Source organism: Leucopleurus acutus, assembly GCF_964270905.1.
Source record: "Leucopleurus acutus genome assembly, chromosome: 6".
NCBI lineage: Eukaryota > Metazoa > Chordata > Mammalia > Artiodactyla > Delphinidae > Leucopleurus > Leucopleurus acutus.
Genome location: NC_139149.1, coordinates 4521792 through 4537190, shown reverse-complemented (window position 1 = coordinate 4537190; position 15399 = coordinate 4521792). Strand labels below are relative to the sequence as shown.

Sequence of the window (15399 nt, the reverse complement as noted above, 5' to 3'; positions counted from 1 at the left end):
TGTTGACATTCTTAAACAAAAGCATTATATCATTCTTATTTTTTTCTTCCAGTTTTATTGAGATATAACTGACATACAGCACTGTGTAAGGTTGAGGTATATAGCATAATAATTTGACTTACAGACATCATGAAATGATTTCCACAAGTTTAGTTAACATACATCATCTCATATAGATACAAAATAAAAGGAAAAAAATTATTCCTTGTGATGAGAACTCAGGATTTATTCTCTTAACAACTTTCTTATGTAATATACTGTACTGTTAATTATATTAATCATGCTGTACATTTTCTTAGTACTTATTTAGCTTATAACTGGAAGTTTGTAGCTTTTGACCACCTTCATCCAATTCTTACTTTCCCACACCCCACCTCTGTCAACTACAAATCTGATCTTTCACTATGAACTTGTTTTTGTTTGTTTGTTTGTTTATTTTTGAAGTATAATTGACCTACAACACTATATTTGTTCCTGGTGCACCACTTGGTGATTTGATATTTCTGTACATTGCAAAATGATCATCACAGTAGGTCTAGTTACTATGTGTCACCATACAAAGATATTACATTATTATTGACTATATTCCTCATGCTGTACATTTCAACCCTGTGACTCATTTATTTTGTTACTGGAAGTTTGTACCTCTTAATTTCTCTCATCTAAATATATATATATTTAAATTTAAATACCATAATATCAATTCATCTAAAAAAATATGAAGCACTTCTTCTGCATTCTGAGCAAGAAGGCACAGTCCTTGCTGCTTGACATGTAGCCACTACAATGGATGTCTGATCTAGGACCATGGGAAGGACAGCTCAGGTGAGTGCAAGACAAATAACAATTAAGGAAGGTTGGCAGGACTGCCTCTTACAGGAATGACAAGATTCATGGCTAGAACCCCCAGGAGAGAAACTGAGGTGTCCTGGTAGAAAACAACAGGAAGGAGGTTGGAGACAAGATGGCACAGTAGAAGGACCCAGCAAGGCTCTTGTTCACATTCAATGGAAAAATCAAAAGTTCTACAGACAAGCAACAACTAAGAGAATTCAGCACCACCAAACCAGCTTTAAAACAAATGCCAAAGGAACTTCTCTAGGTGGAAAAGAAAAAGCCACAACTAGAAACAAGAAAATTAAGAATGGAAAAGCTCACCGGTAGAGGAAAACAAACAGTAAACATCATCCACACACAAATATGATATCAAAGTCAGCAATTGTGAGAAGAGGAGGGTACAAATTCAGGATATTAGAAATGCATTTGAAATTAAAAGAACAGCAACTAAAAACAACATTGTATATGTAAAGAGTGTTATATCAAAACCTCATGGTAACCATAACCAAATATCTACAATAGATACACACACACAAAAGAAAAAAGGAATCCAAACACAACACTAAAGTTAGTCATCAAATCACAAGAGAAGAGAACAAAAGAGGAAGGGAAGAAAAAAAGACCTACAAAAACAAATCCAAAACAATTAACAAAATGGCAATAAGAACAAACATATCTATAATTACCTTAAATGTAAATGGATTCAATGCCCCAACCAAATGACATAGACAGGCTGAATGGATACAAGAACAAGACTCATATATATGCTGTCTGTAAGAGACCCACTTCAGATCTAGTGACAAATACAGACTGAAAGTGAGGGGATGGAAAAAATATTCCATGCAAATGGATATCAAAAGGAAGCTGGAGCAGCAATACTCATATCAGATAAAATAGACTTTAAAATAAAGACTGTTACAAGAGACAAAGAAGGATGCTACATAATGATCACAGGGTTATTCCAAGAAGATATAACAATTGTAAATATATATGCACCCAACATAGGAGCACCTCAAAATATAAGGCAAACACTAACAGCCATAAAAGGAGAAAATGATAGTAACACAATAATAGTGGGGGACTTTAACACACCACGTTCATCAATGCACAGACTATCCAGACAGAAAATCAATAAGGAAGCACAAGCCTTAAATAACACATTATACCAGATGGACTTAATTGATATTTATAGAGCATTCCATACAAAAGCAGAAGAATACACATTGTTTTCAAGTGCACATGGAACATTCTCGAGGATTGACCACATGTGGGACAATAAAGCAAGCCTCAGTAAATTTAAGAAAATTGAAATCATATCAAGCATCTTTTCTGACCACAACACTATGAAATTAGAAATAAACTACAAGAAAAAAACTGTAAAAAACACAAACACATGCAGGCTAAACAATATGCTACTAAACAACCAATGGATCACTGAAAAAATCAAAGAGGAAATAAAAAACCACCTAGAGACAAATGAAAACAAATGAACAGTGATCCAAAACCCAGGGGATGCAGAAAAATCAGTTCTAAGAGGGAAATTTATAGCAATAAAATCTTACCTCAGGAAGCAAGAAAAATCTCAAATAAACAAGCTAACTTACACCTAAAGCAACTAGAGAAAGAAGAACAAACAAAACTGAAAGTTAGTAGAAGGAAAGAAATCATAAAGATCAGAGCAGAAATAAATGAAATAGAGATGAAAACAAACAATAGCAAAGAGCAATGAAACTAAAAGCTGGTTCTTTGGAAAGCTAAACCAAATGATAAACCTATAGCAAGATGCATCAAGAAAAACAGGGAGAGGGCTCAAATCAATTAAATGAGAAATGATAAAGAAGTTACAATGGACACCACAAGAATATAAAGGATCTTAAGAGACTACTAAAAGCAACTATATGCCAATAAAATGGACAACATAGAAAAAATGGACAAATTCTTAGAAAGGTAAAATCTCCCAAGACTGAACCAGGAAGAAATAGAAAATATTAACAAACCAATCACAAGTACTGAAATTGAAACTATGATTTAAAAACTCTCAACAAACAAAAGTCCAAGGCCAGATTGCCTCACAGGTGAATTCTAACAAACATTTAAACACCTATCCTTCTGAAACTATTCTAAAATACTGCAGAGGAAGGAACAGTCCAAACTCATTCTATGAGGCCACCATCACCCTGATACCAAAACTAGACAAAGATACCACAAAAAAAGAAAGTTACAGGCCAATATCACAGATGAATATAGATGCAAAAATCCTCAACAAAATACTGGCAAACCAAATCCAACAATGCATTAAAAGGATCATACACCATGATCAAGTGGGACTTATCCCAGGGATGCAAGGATTTTTCAATATCTGCAAGTCAATCAGATAAGTGTGATACACTGCATTAACAAATTGAAGAATAAAACCCATATGATCATCTCAATAGGTGCAGAAAAAGGTTTTGACAAATTCAACACCCATTTATGATTTAATACTCTCCAGAAACTGGGCATAAAGGGAACCTAGCTCAACAGAATAAAGGCCATATACAACAAACCCACAACTAACGTCATGCTCAGTGGTGAAAAACTGAAAGCATTTTCCCTAAGATCAGCAACAAGACAAGAATGTCTTCTCTCAACACTTTTATTCAACATAGTTTTGGAAGTCCTAGCCATGGCAGTCAGAGAAGAAAAGGAAATAAAAGGAATCCAAATTGGAAAAGAAGTTAAACTGTCACTTTTTGCAGATGACATGATACTATACTTAGAAAATCATAAAGATGCTACCAGAAAACTACTAGAACTCATCAATGAATTCAGTAAAGTTTCAGGATATAAAATTAATGCACAGAAATCTCTTGCATTTCTATACACTCATAATGAAAGATCAGGAAAAGAAAATAAGGAAACAGTCCCATTTACCATTGCATCAAAAAGAATAAAATACCTAGAAATAAGCCTACCTAAGGAGGCAAAATACCTGTGCTCCAAAAACTATAAGACACTGATGAAAGAAATCGAAGATGACACAAACAGATGGAAATAGATACCATGTTCTTAACTGGAAGAATCAATATTGTCAAAATGGCTATACTACCCAAGGCAATCTACAGATTCAATGCAATCCCTATCAAATTACCAATGGAATTTTTTGCACATCTAGAACAAAAAAAATCTTAAAATTTGTATGGAGACACAAAAGACCCCAAATATCCAAAGCAGTCTTGAGAAAAAAAAATGGAGCTGGAGGAATCAGACCCCCTGACTTCAGACTATACTACAAAGCTACAGTCATCAAGACAGTATGGTACTGGCATAAGAACAGAAATATAAATCAATGGAACAGGATAGAAAGCCCAGAAATAAACCCATGCACCTATGGTTAATTAATCTATGACACAGGAGGCAAGAATATACAATGGAGAAAAGACAGTCTCTTCCATAAGTGGTGCTGGGAAAATTGTATAACTACACGTGAAAGAATGAAATTAGAAGATTCTCTAACACCATACAGAAAAATAAACTCAAAATGGATTAAAGACCTAAAATGTAAGATCAGATACTATAAAACTCTTAGGGGAAATCACAGGCAGAACACTCTGACATACACTGCAGCAATATCCTTTTGCATCCACCACCTAGAGTAATGAAAATAAAAACAAAATAAATAATGGGACCTAATTAAACTTAAAAGCTTTTGCACAGCAAAGGAAACCACTGACAAACCAAAAAGACAAACAACAGAATGAGAGAAAATATTTAGAAAAGATGCGACTTACAAAGGATTAATCTCCAATATATACAAACAGCTCATGAGCTCAATATCAAAAAAACAAGCAACCCAATCCAAAACTGGGCAGAAGTAAATAGACATTTCTCCAAAGAAGACATACAGATCACCAAAAAGCACATGAAAAGAAGCTCAATATTACTTATTATTAGAGAAATTCAAATTAAAACTACAATGAGGTATCACCTCACAGCAGTCAGAATGGTGGTCATCAGAATGTCTACAAACAATAAATGCTGGAAAGGGTTTGGGGAAAAGGGAACCCTTTTACACTGTTGTTGGGAATGTAAATTGGTACAATCACTATGGAGAACAGTATGGACATTCCTTAAAAAACTAAAAATAGAATTACCATATGATCCACCAATCCCACTTCTGTGCATATACCTGGAGAAAACCATAATTTGAAAAGATATATGCACCCCCAATGTTCTTTGCAGCACTATTTACAACATCCAAGACATGGAAGTAACTCAAATGTCCATTGACAGATGAATGGATAAAGAAGTTGTGGGGTGTGTGTGTGTGTGTGTGTGTGTGTGTGTGTGTGTGTGTGTGTAATGGAATATTACTCAGCCATTAAAAAGAATGTAATAATTCCATTTGCAGCAACAGGGATGGACCTAGAGATTATCATACTACTAAGCCAAGTAAAGCAGACAGAGAAAGACAAATATCATATGACACTACTTAAATGTGGTATCTTAAAAAAATGATATAAATGAGCTTATTTATTAAACAGAAACACAGACTTCAAAAACAAGCTTATGGTTACCACAGAGGGAAGATTGGTGGCAAGGACAAATTATGAGGTTGGGATCAACATATACACAGTACTATATATAAAATAGATAATCAACAAGGACCTACTGTATAACACAGGAACTCTACTCAATACTCAGTAATAACCTATAGGGGAAGAGAATCTGGAAAATAATAGATATATGCTACGTACCTGAAACTAACCCAACATTGTAAATCAACTATACTCCAATACAAAACTTTTTTAAAAAGCAAGCAGGAAGAGGCAGTGGTTCTGGGAGTTGGAGAGAGTGCTTTGGGGCACAGGGTGCCACCCAGGCAACCCTTCAAGGGCAGGCACAGGACTTCTAGATTGATGGCTATCCTGGGACCATAATGAGTAATACCAGACAGTGAGCCCTAAGAGTAGAGGCTCCTCTGGAAAATAAAATGTAAAGAGCAGAAGCCAGAAGGGTCTGTTTTGAATTTTTAATTTATTGACAACATTTAGAGTTGAAATTTTTAATAGAAAAGGGTGCTATCCACCTTTCATTGAAAAATCAGAGAAGTTCACAGGCTATATCCACTTGCCTGCAGAGAAAAGATGCAGTAGCCTTTTACAAGCAAAGACAGATATTAACCTCCCACTGCAGCCACCACACCTGCTCCCCTGCACTTACCACACCTGTCCTTTCTGCACCCACCCCACCTGCTCCCCTGCACCCATCACACCTGTCCTCCCTGCACCTGCCATATATATCCTGTCTGCACCTACCACATCTGCCCTCTCTGTACCCACCACACCTGTCCTTCCTGCATGCACCACACCTGTCCTTTCTGCACATACCACCACTGGTGTCATTGTGCACTTGTCTCTGTCTTGCTCTCTTACTGGTTGCCATTCTGTTGTTGATATCTGCTGGCTGTCTCCAGGTCAGACATATAAGTTTGGGCACTCAGTCTATATGTAGAATTGCCCCATCCATTTCTCATAAATGAGTAAGCACTTGGGTATCTGAGGAATACTCCACTCCTGGTCTGATACCTTTGTGTAGGATTTCAGAAGTGCCTCAGACAAGCACTAGGGACAGCTTTCATCTTCATAGGACATGGGAGTGGAGAGGGTAAGACTGCAGTAATGCATTGGCAGGCTTATTTATAGTGGATCAGTGCACCTCCCATGTACATGTGCAGACAACCACCTGGCATCTTTTCCAAATGCAGGTTCTGGCTTTGCATGTATGGGTGGCCAAGGCCTCATTTCCATAACCTCCAGGGCTGCTGATGCCCAGACCCCACTTGAGGATGAAGGGCCATGCATTGTCAATACAATGTATTGCTTTCCTTCCTTCTGGAATGCCTGTCATTACCATGCTAGTTTTACTGGTCTCATCGAAATCTTACCTTTTTTCATGTTTCTATTTCTTGGTACTTTTGCTCTGTACTTTTTAGATACCTCTCTCACTGGCTTCAAACTCAGTATTGGAATATTTCCATACCAATTGATGAAGAGCCACTATCCACCATACCAGTTACTCCCTCTGCCTCTGCTCCAAATAAGTATGGAATTAACACTGGCACATGGGGCGAGAGGGGAGAGGAGGCTTCAAGCTTCCTGCTTCAAAGTCTCCCTCTCTGTTCTGCCTCCACAGATGGAATATTCATTGATGGAATATAAATATTAAATTGATTTAATAGTGTGTTTAGTAGTGTCACCATTTAAGGTAAGCAAAGCTTAAAATGAAGGGGAGGACCCAGGCAGGGGCATTAGGAAAATTTAAAAGAGCAAATCTAATTTCAAAAACGCCATGGGGTGCTCTCCCATAATCTGCCCATGCTCATGTTGGAATTTTCACTGAAGCCCTGTCCAGATGACTTGGATAGATAAACTCATCCATTCTAGTTCTTTCCACTCTGGACATTATAAGATAAGCAAAAGTTCAAGAAAATGATCCTGCCAGTTATAAACCAAGTCTCTGGCATTTCCTGAATTTTTTGGTGTTCTTCTCTGATCACTGGAAGAGAAATATCATGAACAAATGTGAAATGCTTCCTACCTGCTATTCTCAGCTCACAGTTGACAATGTGAATACCAGAGGAACACCCCCAAACTAAAGGCACACTCTGGAGAGAAGACACCACCCAAGAAGACATGAACTTTTGTCTCTCTAACTCACTTCTTTAGAATAATGCTCATAATTTTTTAACAGAAAGAACTTTCTGAGTAGGTGCTTCACAACCTTTTCAGGCACAGCCTAAGTCTCCCACTGAGGAATTGGCCAGCACTTCTACTCATTGGAAATGGTGACAGCAACTGGCAGTTTTCTAACTTTTTTTTTTCTTTTTGCGGTACGTGGGCCTCTCACTGTTGTGGCCTCTCCCGTTGCAGAGCACAGGCTCTGGACATGCAGGCTCAGTGGCCATGGCTCACGGGCCCAGCCGCTCTGTGGCATGTGGGATCTTCCCAGACTAGGGCAAGAACCCGCGTCCCCTGCATCGGCAGGCAGACTCTCAACCACTGTGCCACCAGGGAAGCCCTTTCTAACATTTTTAAATAAGGTTTCAATGCTGTTAAATCTCATGAATTTTTTCCCTGTTGACCTGGAGAATGACACTGGCCAGAGCTGTGTTCTTACAGCAGAATGAGGTTGAGCTCAAACACAGGCAGCTCTGCAAGCCTGGCAGCAGGGACCCCAGTCACTGTTCTTGTGTTTTCTCTTCATGTCTGATGGCCATGGGCAGGGAAACCTATCTCTACCCTTGGATTGACCTGACAGTATTTCTACAGGACATTCTTGGGTCTCCTTGTTTAGTCCCCCAGGAAAATAGGAAAACTGAGAATATGGGAATCTCACCAAAGTAAAAATACACAGAGCAGACAAACCCTGAGCAGCTCTCCCCAGGAGTGTACAGTGAGGAGCAGGTACTCTAAGGGACATTTGGTTGGAGCTGGCCTCAGAAACAGTACAAGAAACTAGACCTCATAGAGTAGAAGGGGCACTACCTTTCTAGAAATGCCCGAGCTCTGTAGGTCCATGCAAGCCAGGACAGACCACAAAGATTCTGGAATGCAAAGGATGAGGCCAGAGGTGCAGAGGGACACAAATGACTGCCGAGATCTCAGAAAAGAGCCATAGTCCCCCTTCCTTCCACACAATCCAAGTTTAGAGGGCTTCTCAGGCGTGCAGAGTGAAGATGCTCCTGGTTGGGAGAAGGGTTGTGAAATGTGCAGGAGTTATCCTATCTAGGCAGGAAACCTAAATCACTTCCCCAGGACCCATTCATGTCATTGCATCTGTCAGAGGCCAGAAGCAGGGAAGATATCTATATATCTTTTTTATGAGGACAATTGCAGGGCTGAAATTGAGGAAGCCCCATATCCACAGGGCAGGCAGCAAGGAAGGAAAGATTATGAGCACCTGCAGCCCACAGGCTGGTGGTCAGGAAGGAAGGTCCAAGGGAAACAGAACATCTGAAACTGAGCAGAACCCTGTGGGGCTCCTGGGGACAAAAGCCTTTCTGTGTCCCCTTCCCTGAGTTCCAAAGGTCAGGTTCAAACAGTTGCTAATCAGGGAAAGGAGGGGATGCAGTGATAAGGGAGGAGCAGTCAAGAAACAATAGTGCAGCCTTGAGGCAGGGTCCTGGTTCCCCCTCAAGGAATACACATGCAATATCTTTGAGCTCTTCTGCCAAACTGAAACCCCCACCAAATGGAAGATGTTAACTTCTTGGTGAAGCACTCTTCATTCCAGAGAAGGTCACAATTCACCCATCATTACCTGATGCCAGGTGATCTCTGGATTGAAGGAATGTGGGCCCTGCACGCATCCTGATCCTTATCAGCAACCCCACCCTGGACTATAAAACTCCTCACAAACCACCCTTCCCCCCAGGTTGGACACAGAGTTTTGAGGGCATTAGCCTGCTGTGGCCCCCTTTGCCTGGCAAGTCAATAAAGCTTTTCTTTTCCACTTCACCCAAAACTCTGTCTCTAGATTTAATTTGGTGTTGGAATACGGAGGCCAGATTTGGCTTCACATCTGCCAACTTTGGCAGTGTCTCCAATGCTAATGCATTTATAATATCCATCTATTCCCAGGGTCTTCTCAGGGCACACCAGAGATTCCCAGTGCTGATGCATTTGACCAGCATCTGGTGTCTCCAGCCAGCAGTGATAGTAGCTGCCACAGGGAAGAAGAATACAGAGAAGGGACAGCCTCCCACTGGGGGAACATAGAGGGCTGTATGTTGGTGAGACCAGCTCTCAGGAAAAGGAAAAGGAGAGAGTTGAGGGGAATGGCTGTTACCAGCAGCAAAGAATATTGTAGGCAAAGGCACAAGAAAGATGCCCAGTATCATGCTAAGGAAAGTGGCACCAGCCCAACTGGAGAGGAGGGTATGTCTCAGATGGTAGGGAGGTCTGGTAGAGAGATGGTGCAGCAATATTTTCTATGACTCTCAGAAACACAGCGAGCACTGAGGTGCCCAATTCCCTCAGTGAGAGTAACAGAATGTTGCTGGAGGATAAGCCAAGGGTGATGTGAAGGAAGAGTTACTTTGGAAAAATTAATCTACTGTGGTTTACTTACCTCTTTATTCATACAAACACTTGTTAACTATCTTCTTTGTGCCAGGCACAATGCTAGTAAATAAGGGAATGCAGCTGCAGACATGTCTTGACAATCAGTTTAATGACTACCTTACTGGAGTTATGTGTAAAGTGTTATAGGACCCCAGAGGACAATCAAGGCCTCGCACGGGAAGTACAGAAAGCATTGCAGAGAAGGCATTTAAGTATTGAAGCAGGCTCTGAGGAACTCCTATGTTTGAGGAACTCTGTTTCATGAGCTCTGGCTCCCCAGTGCAGAAGCTGGAAACTCACTTTCCCCATCCCTTTTGTAGCTAGAACAGGCATGTGACATGGGCTCCTCCAAATCAGACCTTCTACTTGAGAACCAGGCTTGGAGAATTTGGAGAAATGTGACAAGGTGTGCTCAAGGTAGAGTGCCAAAGGCCCAGGTACTCAGCATCCAACATTGGGAGAGGGAACCCAGGCAAAGCAGCAGAAGTTGGGGGCTTCACGGGGCAAACCCCACTCAGGGTGTCCTTCAGAAAATCCATGAACTGTACACTTTTCTTAGATAAACTCCTAATCCTCTTAAACTAACTAAAGTAGGTTCTGTTTGTCGACTGAAAAAAATTACACAACCTAAAAGTTGAGAGTTATGTTTTATTTGGTGGATATTCTTAGGAATTCAAGCCCAGGAGGCAGTATCTCAAATAACCCTGAGAAAACTGCTCCAAAGAGGCGGGGGTGGGGGGGGACCAGGATATATAGGAGTTTTACAACAAAGGGCAGGTAGTCTGAATGTCTAAAAATTATTGTTAATGAAAGAAAACAGATATCTCAAGTTAAGGAATTTAGTGCTTTTCCATGTATGGGAAGGTACAAGAGTCTGGGCTCATTGAAATCATTCCTTTGATATGCACCTCAGGCATTTGGGGCTAATATCCTGTGTTTTCACTTCCTGAGTTCCCCCAGGGCTCACCCTTGTGCAGTCTGATGGCTGCTAGATGGCAGGCATTCTTTGTTTCCTTCCTGAATCCCCTCAGGGTTCACTGGCTCACCATTGGAGGTGGCTGCAATTGCTGATGACTGTGGCATCCTTTGTTTACTGATATTTGGCAGGCAATATTTTATTTCTCATGTTGATTGCAACTGTTGTTTGAAATGCAGATACAACTATGTGCATTACAGATAGAAAGATCCCCACTAAAAGACTTAGGAATAAAATCAGCCAGTCAAAGAGAAATCAGAAAATAACAGGGAAAAAAGAATCAGAAAAGAAAAAGCATAATAAATGCAAAACCTTAATAAAATAGTAGAAATAAACTCAAGTCTGTCAATCAACACAATAAATTTAAACATGTTAACCAAAAGGGAAAGAGTAAAGGGACAATGTAGGTAATTAAATAGTTAATCCTATTAGGGGATTGTAAGTAAAGAAAAAGTATGGGAGACTTCTGTAAATTAATGATCACTCAAGAAAGCAGGTTTGCTTAACCACAAAACCAAGCTTAGCAAAAAACCACACAACAGAAACATGAGACATGCCCCAAAACAATAAAACAATGGTGGCATGAGACCCACATCCTGCCCAGTGAGCTCAGTAAGTTAAGAATTCTTAGGACATTCTCCATTGCACACACTATAAACAAAAATATAAGGAAAAGATGACATTATACTAAAACCTGAGATGATTTACAATTTTTAACATATGTTACTGCCTTTTTGCTCATTTCCATTGCACCATGACAGTCCTGGCCTGAACATGTAGGGACAAGAAAACTCCCCTGCCCAACCTGGAGGAAGAGCTATTGATGGAAGTTTGATGTCTACTCAAGAATGAGGAAGAAGATGGTCTTTTCCCCCTTCCCACTTTTCCTTTAATTATAAAACTGGAGCCCACTAAGTTCTTGGGTGCAGCACCCTCTTGTAAGCCTCACAAGCATCCTATTATAATAAATCACTTCTCATCTATCACTTTGTCTCTCACTGAATTCTTTCTGTGCTTTCTGAGCTCCTCAGAGCCCCCTGAAATGCCACCTAGCAGTTTCAAAACTATTCTCTTAACAGAGATGATCTGCTTGGAATTTTAAAAATCCATTTGCATGTTGTTTTAAAAAATACAACTAAAAAGGGATTTAAAAAACAATTTAAAAAAAGGTTGAAAATAAAGAATTGGAAAAAGATAAACCAGGCAGAAGCTCAGAGCAGAGATGAAGAGAGACCTTACACAGTGTGAAAGAAACCACCATCCTGAAGAGATACAGATAATGAACCTCTAATGCCTAATCCGACTGCATAGTACTCATAAAAATGTATTGAATTGTCTGTTGAAATAGATAAACCAGTAAAGTGATTTGCTCTATCAGAATTGATTGATTAGAGAAAGAATGAGTGAATCTAAAGAAGCTCTAACAGTACAGTCAATGTGCTTGTACATGTGGGCATGTGCAGAATTCTGCTCTCACATGGGGCAAACTGGCCACATACTAGGTCAAAGGGGTGTCTAAGTATGAAATCCTACAGACCACATCCCCTGAACGCCACAAAAATGAGAAAGAAGTGGCAAAAAAGACAGCCAAGTGAAAAGAAGGGAGGAAGGGAGCAAGGGACAGTGGTGCAGACCTAAGTGTCTGCCCAGCTCTCTGTGCTGCATACTTCCCAGGACCCTGCATCTGGACAGGGCCATGTGTCCACTTCCCACCCAAGGACTGTGACAGGTCACTTCTGATGCCACTTCCAGACTAAGGCAGAAACCCAAGTGGCCCTCTTCTGATGCAGCCATAGTGGATATCATGTGCTGACATGGTAAATTCAGGTGGCAGAGATCTGTGGGTTGCAGGAAGCTCCATGCCATGCAGCTGCTGTTTTGGTTTCTCAGGAGTTAGTTTCCATACCATGTTGACTCACACAAACTAAGATCTTTCTTTTAATCCCTTCCACAGTGATATGCCCCAGATTTATGAAGGTAGCTCCCTCAGGAAAGGTAAGGACAGAATGATATTGGGGTTGAGGGAAGGAACAGAGAATGTTACATTCCTCTATAATGTTTTATTTCTTAAAAACAAAACAAACAAGAAAACCTGAGGCAGAGGGAATAAAACTTTCCTCATTTTGGGTGGTAAGCGTACTGATATTTGTTATCCTACCCTCTGTGATTCCTTTGATGTAGTTTTTAAATTTAAATTTTGAGTAATTATTAATATTTGGGGAAGAAAAATACCAAAATTGTCATATTTTTAGAAAGTAGAGGAATCTAAATTTTCAACAATAGGGACCATTTTGTTCAGTCCAAGAGAGGGTCTGGGTCCTGAAACCTGGAAGCTGCCGAGAAGGTAGAGTGCATCAGCTGTGAGCATGCAGGGCCTCGAGGAAGCACAGAAAGGTTTGCTGATGAAACTCTCTGGGCTTCAGCTACATAGGGTTCAGATGCACGGGGTCTTCTACAGAATCTATTTCAGCTAAGAAAGGGATTCACACGCAAGCTGACCTGGTGTCTCAGAAGCCCAGGGCTCTGCCGCTTTAGCCTGCCTGAGAGGTGCTGCTGCCCCTGGCCCTCTGCAGGACCACAGTAATGACAGCACCTGCTGAGCAGTAACAGCACATTCAACAACATCCAGATGACTCTTCTAACTCAGGGCTTCATGAAGAAATAATAATAGCCACAGAATTAACTCAGAATTACCAGACCCAGACCCTGGAAGAACAATAGCTAGGTAACTGGAGCATCAACGCAGCAGACACTGTGATTCCAGGCAATGCATGGTGACATAGAGCCCCAGTCACCCTAAGGTCCTGTGTGAGAGGAGTGGCCCTCAAGGTCACAAGAACAAGAGATAAGTCTCCTCTATTGAGAATTCAGCCATGAGGAGTGTTCATGCATGCCCATCACACCTGGGATACCAGGTGCTGTGACAGGACCCGAGGTTCCTGTTCTCACCTTTATGCTGTCATACCAGGCATTCACAATTCTGCCGTAAGTTGAGCAATCAGTGACGTCAGAAGACACAGCAGGAACAACCCTGTAAAAGTCCTCTAATATGGACCCCCTAATCTTGACTTGGGTCAAGATCACACAGAGAATTCAAAATCTTATCCAGGCCATAGCACCAGAAGCTACCCCAGCCAGTTAGAATAGTTTCTGCATTTGTCAGGAATAAAGGATGAACACCTTCAACCAGCCTCTGTCTTTGGTGTCTTCCAATTTTCTTTGAAAAAAGAAAGAAAGAAAGACTGTCTTTTCCATGAGAGGTGGCAGCTCCCAGTCAGACTGACCCTGAACAACCAGCCATCCTGGGATTCACTGCCCACAGCAGCTGTAGGCCTCAGCTCCCAGCTGCTGCCTGGGATCCATCACATCTGTCCCCTTAAACTGTGAGTGCAGTAAAGGGACAGGGCTCATTCTCTGCTTCTTCTGGAAGGAAGGGTGAGTCCAGGTTGTGTGCAGGTGAAACCTGGGCCCTCATCACATGGAGGAGACTGTGACTCACCATGGTAGCAGTGAATGGTATGTTGTCAATCAGGGACGATGCGATGGCTGAGACCCAGACCACCAAGATGATGGCAGCTGCAAGGCGCTGATCTTCTGGGACCATCTGGAAGGAACAGATAAGAGCAGGGCAGTGTACCATAGCTACATAGATCATACGCACTGAGGATCTGATGCTAGGACATGTGAGACTCAGAAGGGACCACAGGGCTCTTGGTCCTTCCTCTTCCACACAAGGAGAGCAAGGGAGACCCAGGTGTGCAAACAGGACCAACTGGGCTTTCCCGACCCCTACCAGGAGCCTGGGCCAGGGTCTACAAGTAACCGAGAGGAGTGACTCCCAATCATGCTCAAGCCAACCAACCTTTGGGGGCTGGGACGGGGTGGGGGGCAGCAGGTCCAGTGTTCCAATTCCTTGTGGGACACCAGGTGACACACTGGTCACACTGACCTCACTTCCCGTGTGGTGACCCTAGGCTGCGACCTCTGTCCATCACTTACTGAGACTGCTGTCTCAATTCTCTCCTTCCCAGAAAGTTTTTAACTAAAGGCTAATAGCAAAATTGCAGGCATCTGTAATTATATATTCTTTGAAAAAGTCTCTTTTCATCTCTTAGCTACACAAGATAAAATAGGTTCCCTGATATACTTTTTTATATAATTAATGTGACATATTTTTGCCAATTAAAAAAAAATCAAAGGAATAGTGGCTGGAGCACATTATATTGCAGTATTTAATGTACCTTTATTAGCAAAGCAGTCTGTTCTCCAACATACTCTATTAAGTGGAGATGTGCCAATGCCTAGAAGAAATAGAGGTATGATAAGAATCAGTTTAAAACTGAGAATATATCAAATTTTTAAAAACATGTCTTTAAAATGAGAATAAGTGAACATGGTGCTCTCATTTTTTTATAAAAGATCAAACACACAGTCTATAAATAATTTACTATCTTATATGCACACTGAAGATTCATTGAGAAG

The 15399-nt window shown here is 40.9% G+C and overlaps 1 protein-coding gene across 1 annotated transcript in view; it reads right to left on the bottom strand.

Annotated features, from left to right (window-relative positions):
* Positions 1-15399, bottom strand: part of OCA2 (OCA2 melanosomal transmembrane protein) — a gene marked incomplete at both ends in the record, with an annotated part of 262492 nt that overhangs the window by 41030 nt on the left and 206063 nt on the right. The window contains 2 exons of the mRNA XM_082841763.1: positions 14417-14521; positions 15159-15218. Of these exons, the coding sequence (XP_082697889.1) occupies positions 14417-14521; positions 15159-15218 (165 nt within the window). The remainder of the gene's footprint in view (positions 1-14416; positions 14522-15158; positions 15219-15399) is intronic.